The sequence below is a fragment of the Eptatretus burgeri genome, chromosome 9 (genome assembly GCF_056783735.1).
Source record: "Eptatretus burgeri isolate ZD-2024b chromosome 9, Ebu_testis_v1, whole genome shotgun sequence".
Taxonomy (NCBI): domain Eukaryota; kingdom Metazoa; phylum Chordata; class Myxini; order Myxiniformes; family Myxinidae; genus Eptatretus; species Eptatretus burgeri.
Window position 1 is genome coordinate 49011075 of NC_140969.1, and position 13745 is coordinate 49024819.

The following is a 13745-nucleotide window of genomic DNA, read 5'->3' on the forward strand; positions in this document are numbered from 1 at the left end:
ATGTGCCAACCACTTATCTTCTTCCACTCAAAGATCTTTCTGGTCCTTAGCTAAAAGTATCTCCAACAACTTCTGTCACTCTACCTTTCCTTCGTTTTTCTGTTCCGATGATACTATCGCTGTCTCTCCGACCACTAAAGGAACTCTTTTTGTTTCTTTTTTCTCCTCTAACTCCACAATGGATGACTCTAACATTCCATCTCCCTCTGATGCTCCCCTCACCAATCCCATGTCCCTCCATATTATATCTTTTCATGCAGTCAAAAAAATACTCCTCTTTGGACATAAGCAAGGCCAATGGACAAGATGGTATTCCTCCCTGTGTCTTGAAGAAATGTACTTCAGAACTTGCACCCATGCTTGCTCGTTTGTTTCGTTTTTGTTTAAAACCCCAAACTTTTCCTCTTACCTGGAAACATGCCTTAGTACAACCTATTTTAAAGAAGGGTGATCATTCAAACCCTTCTCACTCCCGTCCTATTGCTCTGACTTCTACTGTTTCCAAAGTCTTTGAATGCCTTCTCAATTCCCATTTTCTCAAGCATCTTGAATCTCACAGTCTTTTATCTGATCACCAATACGGCTTTCGCAAGGCAAGATCTACAGGTGATATCCTTTCTTACATTACCAATGTCTGGGCCGCTTCTTTGAGAGACTTTGGGGAATCCTTTGTTGTAGGCCTTCATATCTCAAAAGCCTTTGACAGAGTTTGGCATCAGGGTCTGATATCCAAGCCTCCCTCTTTCGGCTTTCCTCCTTCACTCTGCTCTCTCATATCAAGCTTTCTCTCCGACCGCTCTATCTTGGGAATTGTTGATGGTTCAACATCCCCCCACTCCCTTCCCAATCAACAGCGGTGTACCTCAGGGCTCCGTTCCGTCCCCAACACTCTTCCTTCTTTTTATTAATGACCTACTTTCTTCCACAAATAACCAAGTGCACTCGTATGCTGATGACTCAACATTACATTCCTCCATGTCTTTACCATCTTCCCCGTCTTCCATCACTCGATCTACATCTCGTTTCATCACAGCCACCTCTTTAAATTCGGATTTGGACAAGATCTCCCAATGGGGCCAATGTAATCTAGTTAAGGTTAATGTTTCTAAAAATATATTTCTTTCTCTCTCTCTCTCTCTCTCTCTCTCTCTCTCTCTCTCTCTCTCTCTCTCTCTCTCTCTCTCTCTCTGTCTCTGTCTCTGTCTCTGTCTCTGTCTCTGTCTCTGTCTCTGTCTCTGTCTCTGTCTCTCTGTCTCTCTCTGTCTCTGTCTCTCTCTCTGTCTCTCTGTCTCTCTGTCTCTCTCTCTCTCTCTCTCTCTCTCTCTCTCTCTCTCTCTGTCTCTCTGTCCTTCTCTCTCTCTGTCTCTCTGTCTCTCTGTCTCTCTGTCTCTCTGTCTCTCTGTCTCTCTGTCTCTCTGTCTCTCTGTCTCTCTGTCTCTCTGTCTCTCTGTCTCTCTGTCTCTCTGTCTCTCTGTCTCTCTGTCTCTCTGTCTCTCTGTCTCTCTGTCTCTCTGTCTCTCTGTCTCTCTGTCTCTCTGTCTCTCTGTCTCTCTGTCTCTCTGTCTCTCTGTCTCTCTGTCTCTCTGTCTCTCTGTCTCTCTGTCTCTCTGTCTCTCTGTCTCTCTGTCTCTCTGTCTCTCTGTCTCTCTGTCTCTCTGTCTCTCTGTCTCTCTGTCTCTCTGTCTCTCTGTCTCTCTGTCTCTCTGTCTCTCTGTCTCTCTGTCTCTCTGTCTCTCTGTCTCTCTGTCTCTCTGTCTCTCTGTCTCTGTCTCTGTCTCTGTCTCTGTCTCTGTCTCTGTCTCTGTCTCTGTCTCTGTCTCTCTGTCTCTGTCTCTCTGTCTCTCTGTCTCTCTGTCTCTCTGTCTCTCTGTCTCTGTCTCTCTGTCTCTGTCTCTCTGTCTCTCTGTCTCTCTGTCTCTGTGTCTCTCTGTCTCTGTGTCTCTCTGTCTCTGTCTCTGTGTCTCTGTCTCTGTCTCTGTCTCTGTCTCTCTCATAAACCTACTAGGTATTACTCAAATAGCTAAGTCTGCCTCGAATAAATTAGGAGTCCTGTTCAGATGTTGAAGATTCTTCTTCTCTGAACAGTTGCTCCAACTATATAAAGGATTGATTCGTCCTTGTATAGAGTACTGCTCTCACATCAGGGGAGGTTCCAGCTCCTCATACTTACTGGATAGAATTGAATCCAAACTTATTAGACTTGTCAACTCCACCAATGTGAAATCAAAACTCGACCCACTCAAATTACGCCGCATAGTAGGCTCTCTTTCTCTTTTATACAGATATTTCTTCGGTTTCTGCTCACAAGAACTTGCTTCTTGTGTTCCTCCACCATTCGCGAGACCAAGGAATACTCAACAAGCCGCTACATCACATGATTATTGTGTGGCCATTGGCAACTCAAGCGTGGGCTGTTACGATGTTTGTTTTTTCCCCTCCACTGCCAAACTGTGGAACTCTTTACCTTCTCATGTCTTCCCAAACACTTATGACGTCCTTCTTTTCAAAAAGCAGCTTTTTTACTTTCTCAAAAACTCCTAATCTATTCTCTCTTTTCTTACTTTTCTCTTAATGCAGTTCTTTTCTTTAAAGCCTGGCCTCAATGAAGACTATTTAGTCCATGACTGGAGCCTTCAACATTAAAAAAAAAAAAACTTCACCCACTTTTATTTTCTCATTCCACTAAATGCTCATGTCGAGTCACAGCTGCTGAATGAGTGAATGGATGGCAATGCATGTGCCATATCTATTCCTAGTTCTGCTGTGATGGTGTGTATGGGCACAAACCTCTTCTTGTGACCAGTGCCAGTTTTCAAGTACAGTTCCTTGATACCAGTCAGTGAGCACTATCTCAGGCACATGCAGGCTACGTCTGAATCCAATCTCCACAGAACAACTCTGTCAATGCCTAAGGTTTTCTTTGCATGTGCAATGTGCAGGAACAAGTGAGAATCAGTTTCTTCATGGTTATCTGATGGCTCGGGGACATCATGATGGTATCTTGAAGTATTCTGACTGCTTTCCATATGTCATGTAATCCGTACCAGACAGTTACAGCTCACAACCTGGCAAAAGTGTGTCTTCACACTTTGCACTTCGTTTTCCAAGAAAATGTTTGCTGTGTTTGCCTTGTTGTTTGCACGTGACATCATCTTTAGCCTTTGTTTTTGAAGGAGCGTCAAGCATGACAGATTTCGGATTTCTTGCATTTGTACACTGCTTCAGCGAGTTCTTTCACCTGATTTGATTGATTCTTCATTAGAATAGTTCTCACCAACTGCAGCAATGTACTTGCATTTCATTCCAAGGATTCTGCTCAACAACTGATCAGACGGTTCTCCAAAGGTCTTCAAGGACACGGTATTTGTGCATCCCATTCGAAGGAACATCATCAAGTCGATCACTGAAATTGTTGGTTCAGTGGATTCTGAGAGGTCTGGGAGTGCATGATTTTTCTCTTACCATGCAAGGACTTTGCTCTTTTGAATCTTTTTAATTGCATTTTTAATTTTTCTGAACATTTTTTTTATACTACTTTAAGGTACATTTGTTGTGATTGCTCTTGAAGTAAGGACACTCTTTTATCCTCTGTTGCATATCCAGAATAAATTTGATGTTAAATTGAGGTGTGAGTATGAATTCTTGATGTAAATATGCATATCATCTTCATCCTGCCGTTGCTTAGGAAAAATATTTGTGCATATTTTACATGAATGTCTGTATGTGGGACTACATGTATGAAGAGACTTTATTTGTCAATAAAAAAGAATTGCACCATTTTCAGAATCTTCATCCACCTTAGCATTAGTCTATCCCAACTGGCCTCACAGCTGACAGCAATGAAAATTTTCCAGCTGACAAAGTACCTTCGACCACCAGAAATCAGGTCTGGACACTGGTCTCGTTCCTTCTGTTGGCTTTTGATTGATTTGATGTACCTGGGTCGTAAAGGTCACCTTAAAGGAGAAATCGGAAATATTTTATCGGAGACCTTGAATATTGGTGGACCACACCGTGAGGGAGTGGGGAGGAGTAAGATGAGGTTCGGGTCGATTGTGCAGTGGGGGGGGGGGGGAGGGTGGATGTAGATAGGGTAATATGGCAAAAGGAAACCAGAGTAGGAAGCAGTTGATGGCCTTGCATAGGGAGCAGGAGCGGGACATGTGGGAGTGGGACGATTTTAGGTCTGTTTAAAGTTCTGTACTTGAACTTCATTCTCTGAGTTCACATTGTTTTTGTGTGATGACACCACGACTTGATGTAATGACGAGATGTGATGGTGGGAATTAATGATGTATTGTCGTGTTGTTCTGAGCCCTCGTGATTCGTTCTTTTGCAGTTGTACTTCATTTGTGCTGTTTGGAATTGTTACAAGTTTGCGCTTAGTCGCAATACACCCAATGTGTCGGTACACACCGACCAGTGGAACGAGGTAAGCCATTGCATCGATTTGCTAATGAAACACAATGCACATGGACTGTATGTCCACGCGTCCCTGATTCTCGACAATTTACCATTTTTCATAAACATGCAGAGGGTTCCAATGACATTACGATTGTGATTATAAATGCATTTCCTGATGGACCAGAGGGACAATTATGCTTGAACATGGAGTAAAAGTACACAACAAGCTGTTTGCCAATTTGTAAAGATACACACCATGGGGATGCAGGAATTTCCTATTTTGCTCGGGTTCAAGCCCATATTATCGGTATCTTTTATTTCCACTTGGAAGTAAGTTATGGTCGAACTGGTTTAAGTTCCCTCTAAAAGAAAGCCTAATGTGCATCTCATCATTACCTCTGCTACGAAAGGTGGATGGAGGTTATGTTTTTACCACTGTCTGTCTATGCCTGGTGTTGGCTTAATGGTTAGGGTGGCGTGCTTTGGATCCCAGGAATCCCAGGGTCATGAGTTCAAATCCCGCTCAGCTGTTGAATTAATACCAGGTGGGGTTAACTCGGCCTGTTTGTTTGCGAACAAAATATCTCAAAAAGTTGGGGACGGATTTAGATGAAATTTTGTGGAGAGATTCGGTATGTGACGAGGACGAAATGATTAGATTTCGATGAAGATCCGAGTCCGGATCTGGATCCGAGAATTTTTAAAGTGATTCTTCACCATTGAGAAATGGGGCTAAAAACGATATATAGCAGGATATCTCAAAAAGGTTATGGACAGATTCGGACAAAACTTGGTGGATGAGTTGGTTAGGTGAAAAGAGCAAGCCGATTAAATTTTAGTTCAGGTCCGAATCCAGATCCGGCCTATCAGTGGGATACAAACCGTAAAATAATGAGCTTGGCGGAGGTATGCACTCGACTGAGTGTCCGTTCTAGTTCCAATTTTGTGTCAGATCCTACTCTATGGGAAACAAACCTTCGTTTATGCAACTCAAAAATGAATCCACTATTTCTCAAGTTATTCGATTGTCACAAATGTTTTATGTGTCTGATAGGTGGTGTATTGGTACAGTGTGAGGTTAATGCTTGTACGCACACCTGAGAATCGACACAGAACGTGTTGGTTATCACATACCAATGTGTAATGTTTGTTGAGGTGAAATGTTTATTCCAAGAGGTGATTTCTGTGAAAGGGTGACAAGTTCTAATGTTGAAGTTAGTCTTTAATCTGTGTAGAAAGATCACCAGGGTACGAGAGATTTCCACTTACTTCTGGATAGAGAATCGTCTCGCAAGTATGAGAGTTGGTAGAAGGAATAACTTTTGTGAATGTTCTCTTTCTGGGGGTATACAAGTGTAAAGCAGAGTGAGAAGAAGAAGGAAAAGAGGAGGAATTACAGATAGTCCAGTGTTGCTGAAGTAGAATGAGGTTTTTAAATTTTTTTGCTTTGTCTTGGAACTAAGTTTAGGTTTGAAATACACTCACCTGCTAATTCACATCGATCGAGTGAAGGACCTTCGGGTTTTGTGGCAACGATCTTGTCACAAATGCTCCCTATTGAGGCCCTGGAATCGAATGCCTTCCACGTTATCAGAACCTTGCATCATGGAATCGAGTCTCAGGGAGGGTCTGCTTGTTGCTTACCGTAGGCAGGTTGCTGACCTTGCAGTGTTTACCAGCTCTAATCTTAGCTTTCTCCTCCTCCTCACCTCTCCACACAGCCCTTGTCCCTCCACATCACAAGAGCTCTACCAGAAACCTTCTCCTTGTTCCGCTCCTCAAGTCGATACTAAACCTCCATTCTTTCGTAGCTCTTTTCTTACCTGTTAAACTGTCTTCCTGAGTCCGTTGTCTACAGGATTTCAAGTCTACTGCTCACCGCACATCATGCTCCATTTTTCATTCTGAGCTCTCCATTTCCTTTCTTTGTGCCACACTGCATTCATTTGTTGCTGTCCCAATGTTTTGCCTTTAATCTATTTCGTCAGTTGCCACAATGATCCCTGTTATGTTCTTCTCTAGCCTTAATACCTTCATAAAAAATTTTGAACAAGGACATGGGATTTGAACATGAGTTCACAGTATGAGTTGCAGGTGCACACCAAACGTGTTGTCTCAAATATGTCGTTGTCATGACAGTTGTGAAGCACAGACGTCTTGCCCCAATGTACTTGAGATGCTACGAGAGACATGAAAAGTCTTGATTAGTTTGATCATTCTGAGAAAATTTACATTTTATTTCAGGCATCTGTTCTCAACGGAGCTCAGGGTGACAGGATGGACTAGACTAGAGGTACGCATACTAAGCCATCTATTCTGGGTTTTGAATCCAGACCCAGCTATAAACTGTCATCCCGAGGTTTTACAGGCAGGGCGATTCATCAATGCATGTGCCGTCGCTCGGATGGAAATAAAACTTGGCGTCCCATCTCCCGCCATTAGTTGGTGGACGTTAAATATCCCACCGCGTGTCCCTTGCGAAGAGTAGGTGAGCTATAGCCAGCACCATGTACAAATCTCAAATTCCTGCCCTAACTTTAGTTGAACGTCATGCCTGACCAGCCAGTTCGTGACTTTCACCGTTATATATTGTAGCCATTGAAAGAAGAAGAAGAAGAAGAAGAAGAAGAAGAAGAAGAAGAAGAAGAAGAGGAAGAAGAGTTCACAATTGAGTCCATGGAAGAACTTCAAACATCACTTTTTGAATGCATGGCTCTAATGTATTTTTAACCTCCTCCATCTTCAAAGATGGATGGAGGTTACTGTTTTCACCCCTTTCTGTTTGTTTGTTTGTTTGTTTGTGTGTTTGATTGTTTGTTTGTTTGTGAAAAGTATTACGGAAAAACTCCTCGACGGATTTCGACGAAACTTGGTGGGGGGGTTTGGTATGGTCCAAGGATCATGCCATTAAATTTTGGACTTGGACATTAAATTTTGGACCCCCCCCAAAAAAAAATTGTTCGAGAATTTTTTTTTTTTTTGCATTTCTACATGTTTTAAGTGATTTCCAACCCCCCCCCAAAAAATTGTTACCCCCCCCCCCAAAAAAAATTGTTAGAGAAAAAATTTTTTTTGCATTTCTACATGTTTTAAGTGATTTCCACCCCCCAAATTGTTACCCCCCCAAAAAGAAAACTTTTTTTTTTTGTATTTCATTTTTTAAGTGATTTCCACCCCCCCCCCCCCACAAAAAAAATTGTTCGAGAAAATTTTTTTTTTTGCATTTCTACATGTTTTAAGTGATTTCCAACCCCTCCCCCTCAAAAAAAATAGTTAGAGAAAAACAAAAATTTTTGCAACTTTTTTTTCAACAAAATTTCGATTTCTTTTTTTTCATTTCTACATGTTTTAAGTGAATTCCAACCCCCCCCCCCCCAAAAAAAAAGGATAAAAGAACTATAACTCTGTCAGCACTGTTGACATCATATTTAATGAATAAGATATAAGGTTCACTTGAGTGACCCAGCAGTATTGGCGGCGGAGGTTTTTCACTCTCCCGAGTGCTCCCCCTCTAGTTTTCTTGGTAGATGTTGTTCTCCTGGGAATGTTGCACTATAAAGTGTGCCTTTGTTTATTTATGGATGTTTGTGTTGCAGCACCTGCTTCCCCCCTATGAAATGGTCGTGGTGAAGGCTTCACTGAAAGACAACCCACCACCATACTCCTCGGCTTAATGAGAACATTCACACCGAGCACGCGCCATCCGGATAGCGTGCATTGGCGATCACAAAGCATTCCTCAGTTTGTTGTTCGTTCCGTTTTTATCGTGAGTGGAATGCTTTTGTTTTGATTTGTTGTTCACTTTCCAAGTCACTTCCTGTTTTTGTTTATGAGCTTTGTTAAGCAACAGTGGAGGATGAAGGATAAAATTTGTGATCTTCACACAGTTCACCCCCAATGACGTGGCCTGGAATCTACTTAATTTGCTGTCGCTCTGTTTTGTAGCTTTTAAGGTTGATCAAATCATCTTTTCACTTTGATAGTTGTCACTGGCTTTGTGGTTTAATTGCTGAATCATTGAAAGTTGCTGCTGGTGAAATAACTTCAGTATTAACGGTTAGAGCTATTGCAGATCATTTAAAGGAGTTTAATGGGAATGATTTTGCCTTTCGAAAATAGTAGGCCGCTGTGTGCTGTTGCCTTGGCCAAATTCATGTCTGAATCTACTTGTGCACTGCGTCAGTGGTGAAGGCTGACCTCCATCATAATGAAATCTGCAAGGATTATTCTTCATTGAATCCCGGCATGTATGCGCTCAATAGCTGGATAATTTGGGAGTTTCTTGTTCATCGGATTTCAACACCACATCTTCTTCCAGAGCTTTTTCTCTGTGTGTGTGTGTGTGTTTCAAGTGTACTTTGGTGCCTGAAAACATGATTGTAAATATTCGCTGAAGTGTTCTCTCGCACACAATTCGCACTTGTGCATTTCGGTGTGCGATAAGCAATCCACAAGAATTCATTTCATTAAATTTCTCAAGCAAATGCTCATTATTTAAAACAATAATTCAAATGTTTTTTTCTTATTGTGAGACAAGGTTTTTCCCAGGCTGGAGGAGGCATCAATGTGTGTGCCGTCCCTCGGATGGACGTTAAACTTGGCGTCCCATCTGCCTGCATCAGTTGGTGGCAAAGAGCCGGCGATCTATCGCCAGCACCCTGAACAAAAGAAATTTCTGCCCTGACTTCCTGTGTTGGAGTGGCAACCTATCCGGGATTGTAACCCCAGCCAAGAAATTGCTTCGGCAAGAAGGTTAAAAAGGAAGAGTTGAAATAAAGCGATGAGTGGAAGAGTAAAGGCAAGCAGAGTGGAAATAACATTGGGAGGAAAAGAAGAATACAGCGGATATTTTTAAAGATTAATAGTGATGGAGGATGGGAGGAAGTTCCAGAAATGATCGAAGAGAGGGATAAACAAAGAAAGATGGTAGCAGAGGTTGGATTTCGGTAGTGTGATGAAAAACGCATGAGAAGAGGAGTGCGCGGAGAGTGAGGAGTGAAATTTGTGAGTCGTTGAATACGTGAAGTTTCATTCCTTTAATTAAATCATCTCACTTGATCAATACACTCTGCTTATTTAGATTCAAACTACTTTTGATTATAATCATTGAAGGTTCTTCTTCTTCTTCTTCTTCTTTCGGCTGCTCCCGTTAGGGGTCGCCACAGCGGATCATCCGTCTCCATTTCGCTCTATCTTCCACATCTTCCATTGACACTCCAAACACCCGCATGTCCGCCCTCACCGCATCCATGAACCTCTTCTTTGGCCTTCCTCTTCTCATCATACCTGGCGGCTGCATCCTCAGCATCCTTCTCCTGATATACTCTGCTTCCCTCCTGTGCACATGTCTAAACCATCTCAATCTCACCTCTCTCACTTTGTCTCCAAACCGTCCTACCTGCGCTGTCCCTCTAATATACTCATTTCTTATCCTGTCCATCCTCGTCACTCCCAACGAGAATCGCAGCATCTTTAACTCTGCCCCCTCCAGCTCCGCTTCCTGTCTTTTTGTCAGCGCCACCGCCTCCAAACCATAAAACATAGCTGGTCTCACTACCGTCTTATATACTTTCCCCTTTACTCTTGCAGCTACCCTTCTGTCACAAATCACTCCTGCAACTCTTCTCCACCCACTCCATCCTGCCTGCACTCTCTTTTTCACTTCTCTCCTACACTCTCCGTTACTTTGGACAGTTGATCCCAAGTATTTAAACCCATCCACCTTCCCCACCTCAACTCCTTGCAACTGCACCATACCACCACCCTCCCTCTCATTTACGCACATGTACTCAGTCTTACTCCTACTGACTATCATTCCCCTTCTCTCCAGTGCGTACCTCCACCTCTCGAGGCTCGCCTCAGCCTGCTCCCTACTCTCCCTACAGATCATGTCATCTGCGAACATCATAGTCCATGGAGACTCCAGTCTGATCTCGTCCGTCAACCTGTCCATCACCATTGCAAACAGGAAAGGGATCAGAGTCGATCCTTGGTGCAATCCCACTTTTACCTTAAACCGGTCCGTCATTCCTACGGCACACCTCACCGCTGTCACACTGTCCTCATACATATCCTGCACGATCCTCACATACTACTCCACCACTCCCGACTTCCTCATACAATGCCACAGCTCCTCTCTTGGCACCCTATCATCAGGTTTCTCTAAATCCACAAACACACAATGTAACTCTTTCTGGCCTTCCCTATACTTCTCCATCAACATTCTCAAAGCAAACATCGCATCAGTGGTGCTCTTTCCTGGCATAAACCCATATTGCTGCTCACAGATCGTCACCTCTCCTCTCAACCGAGCTTCCACTACTCTTTCCCACAACTTCATGGTGTGGCTTAACAACTTTATCCCTCTGTAATTACCACAGCTCTGCACATCACCCTTGTTCTTGAAAATCGGAACCAGTACACTTACTCTCCACTCCTCAGGCATACTCTCACTTTCCAAGATTTTATAAAACAATCTGGTTAAAAGCTCCAATGCCATCTCTCCTAAACACTTCCATGCCTCCACTGGTTAAAGGTTAAAAATTTGAATTATCATGTTTAAGTGATTGAGTTTCAAAATTCCTGTTGTGGACACACTCATTGTATGGGAAAAGGGATTCGGAGAGGACTACCTCGTGTTCAAAAATCTTCCGAATCACCATGCTTTGAAGAGTTTCTCAATGCCTAATGGAGAATTTGTTCAGAGAAGGATGTGAAATTCATTCTTGATAATATTTAGTACAATTTTAAGCTTTTTAAAGTTTGAGCTTGATTATCCTTTCAGTCCAACGTCTTATTCATGTTTTGTTTTCAAACTTCAACCATTTTTCCCTTTTGGATTCTTTCATTAACTTTTGTTTTGAAAACTGAATTCTCGTTCTCGCTGCTTTTGCTGTGCTCACATTGCTGTGCAATTTTCACAATAACGAGGTTTTGAAATCTTATTTTGAATTTGATAATTTTCACGATGCTATGATTCCTCGAACACCTTCACGAAGAAAAATATTCTGCCCCGATTCCCCGATGCTACCTCCTCAACTCAACTTGTGAAGTGACAATTCTGACAGTGTAAAATCGATCTTCGTCACATGGTAAGCTTACATATTTTCAAAATACATAAGGAACTTTGATTCACGAGGAAGCAACTTGGCCTATGCCTGCATAAAATGGCCCCAAATCCACAGCACTTGGTATCAATATCCCTGCAATCACTTTCGGGCACTACTCGGACACCTCTACCCTCAGCAACACGAATGATTTTTTTTCTTTTAAGCGGGAGGGTAAGTTAACACTTTTTTTCCCTTGTTTATGTGTCATGTCATTCACAACTTTCTTCACATTCCTGTGAGCTGAATAAAAAAACCATTTGTCTGATTGAGGGTTAAGATTGTTTTATCTGCTGTACAGTACACCAAAGGTTTTCTTAAATCTCGAGGGGTTGATCCCAAGAATGGGTGAATTTATTATCGCCACTCTGGCGAAACTCTAGGCTTACTTGGGAAGGCTTACTTACATATGCTTAAGGTATGCTTACTTACACCCGGTTCAGGTTATTTTTGCACATGTGGTGAAACCTGAACTCCTCGTTCGTCGTGTTTTCATGTTGCGTCTTCGTCGAGGTGTTTCTGTTGTAACCCACGCAATAGTTCATGTTAATTCGTTCATCGTTTGTGCTATTCATTTTGTATTGTTCAAGGTCTGACACGGCCTTTCCTCGAATATAATTTGTGAAAATTATTTGTCTCTGTGTTCCTCGTTTTGCTTCCTTCTTCCCGGGTATCTTGCTTCTACCTCCTCAACATCATCCTATTCCTCTCGGCCACCCTCCATTTCAAAAAATCAAAACCAAAAACAACTTCATCTTTCACTTCACACAATCTCAAGGATGGATCGCATTTTTACTTGAATTTCTTTCTGCCTGTTATCCCAGTCCTACATTTCCCCCAACCCTCCCCCCCAAACACCTTTTCTCAATATCTCCAAACTAAATCTTCATTTAAAAAAATATATGCTATTCTTCCTTTTTAACCATTTCAACCCTTATAGCCCCTTCAGAAATTCTGGATGTGTTCATCTTTAAAACAATCTTTCTTCTTCTTCACAAAGCTTTTCCAAAACTGTTTGTCACCTCAGCACTCAGTCCACCAAGTTTACTAACAATCCTTCCGCACGTACAGCTCCACCTTTTTCCATGCTTTCTACAAAAGATCTTGTCTCCCTTCCCATGATCTTTATCTCTGTCAAAACTGGGAATTTGGAATCAGAATAGGCATCCACCCCCACCTCACACCCTCAGAGCTTTATGCCCCCCCTTTCTGAATCCTTCCACACTCCACCCTCTAAAAGCTACCTCCTCACCCCACCCCCTTAATGCTTCCCTCTCACCACACATCCTAAATGCTTCCACCTGTCAACCACTAAGTCAATAGATCTTTGTTGTTTGCAAAAATTCCGTATGAAAATAACTCATACGTGATGAACCCATGTAATTCTGTGCAACAGTTAAGTTTATTGTACCTAGTAATTGTGGTACTTCTTTTTCCAGTGCGCTGTTCAATACACGTCCTCTGGCAACCAACTGTATCGCGTTGTAGTCATGTGTACGTGTGCTCTTCCCGTGGTTATTATTTCACCTCGCTTGGTCCCAATCTATCACATGGTGGCAGCGATGTTCGACTTTTAAACCACCCCGATACTGTAAGAGCATATTTTCGTCGACGTTCTCCCACCCCTGCGTGCTTCGGGGGAGGGCGCAATCACCGACACGTTCTTCGGACAACTTTTTGTTGACACACGCACATTCTCCCACGGTCAGCATGGCTAGCATATCCGCCATTGAACCACCTCGAATGGACTGGTGGTAACGAAGGACTGACCCAAACCTCCACTCTGCATTTGCCACCTTCAAGCAGTATGCTGAACTCGTATTCAGGTGACACCTCTCTAGGATGAGCCCAGAGGAACAAGTAACGTATATCCTGCTGTGGGTAGGCCAGCAAGGCCTCCATCTTTACTATAATTCACCGTCTGTCCATCTGCCTGTTCCCAGGTACTGCAAAAATGGCTGAAACGATCGCAACAATTTTTTGTATGTGTAATCTTGGGACGCCTTGGAGTAAAATAGGCATAAATATAATAACACGACCCATTGATGGCTCCCGTAGGGAGTGGGTGCTTCTTGTCTTACTATAATTCACCGTCCATCCGTCCGTCCGTCTGTCTGTTCCCAGGTACCGCAAAAACGGCTGAACCGATCGCAAACATTTTTGGGTGTGTAATCCTGGGACCCCTTGGAGTAAAATGTGAAGACCCTCCAATCCTGGCCAAGAATTGAGGTGAGT

The 13745-nt window shown here is 42.8% G+C and overlaps 1 protein-coding gene across 3 annotated transcripts in view; it reads left to right on the forward strand.

Annotated features, from left to right (window-relative positions):
• LAPTM4B (lysosomal protein transmembrane 4 beta) overlaps positions 1-11778 on the forward strand; it is a 50979-nt gene extending 39201 nt beyond the window's left edge. For all 3 annotated transcript variants that reach the window (XM_085896681.1, XM_085896682.1, XM_085896679.1), the window contains 2 exons: positions 4340-4432; positions 8001-11778. In XM_085896681.1, coding sequence (XP_085752807.1) covers positions 4340-4432; positions 8001-8078 — 171 coding nt within the window. In that variant the 3' untranslated portion in view covers positions 8079-11778. The remainder of the gene's footprint in view (positions 1-4339; positions 4433-8000) is intronic.
• The last annotated feature ends 1967 nt before the right edge of the window (positions 11779-13745 follow it).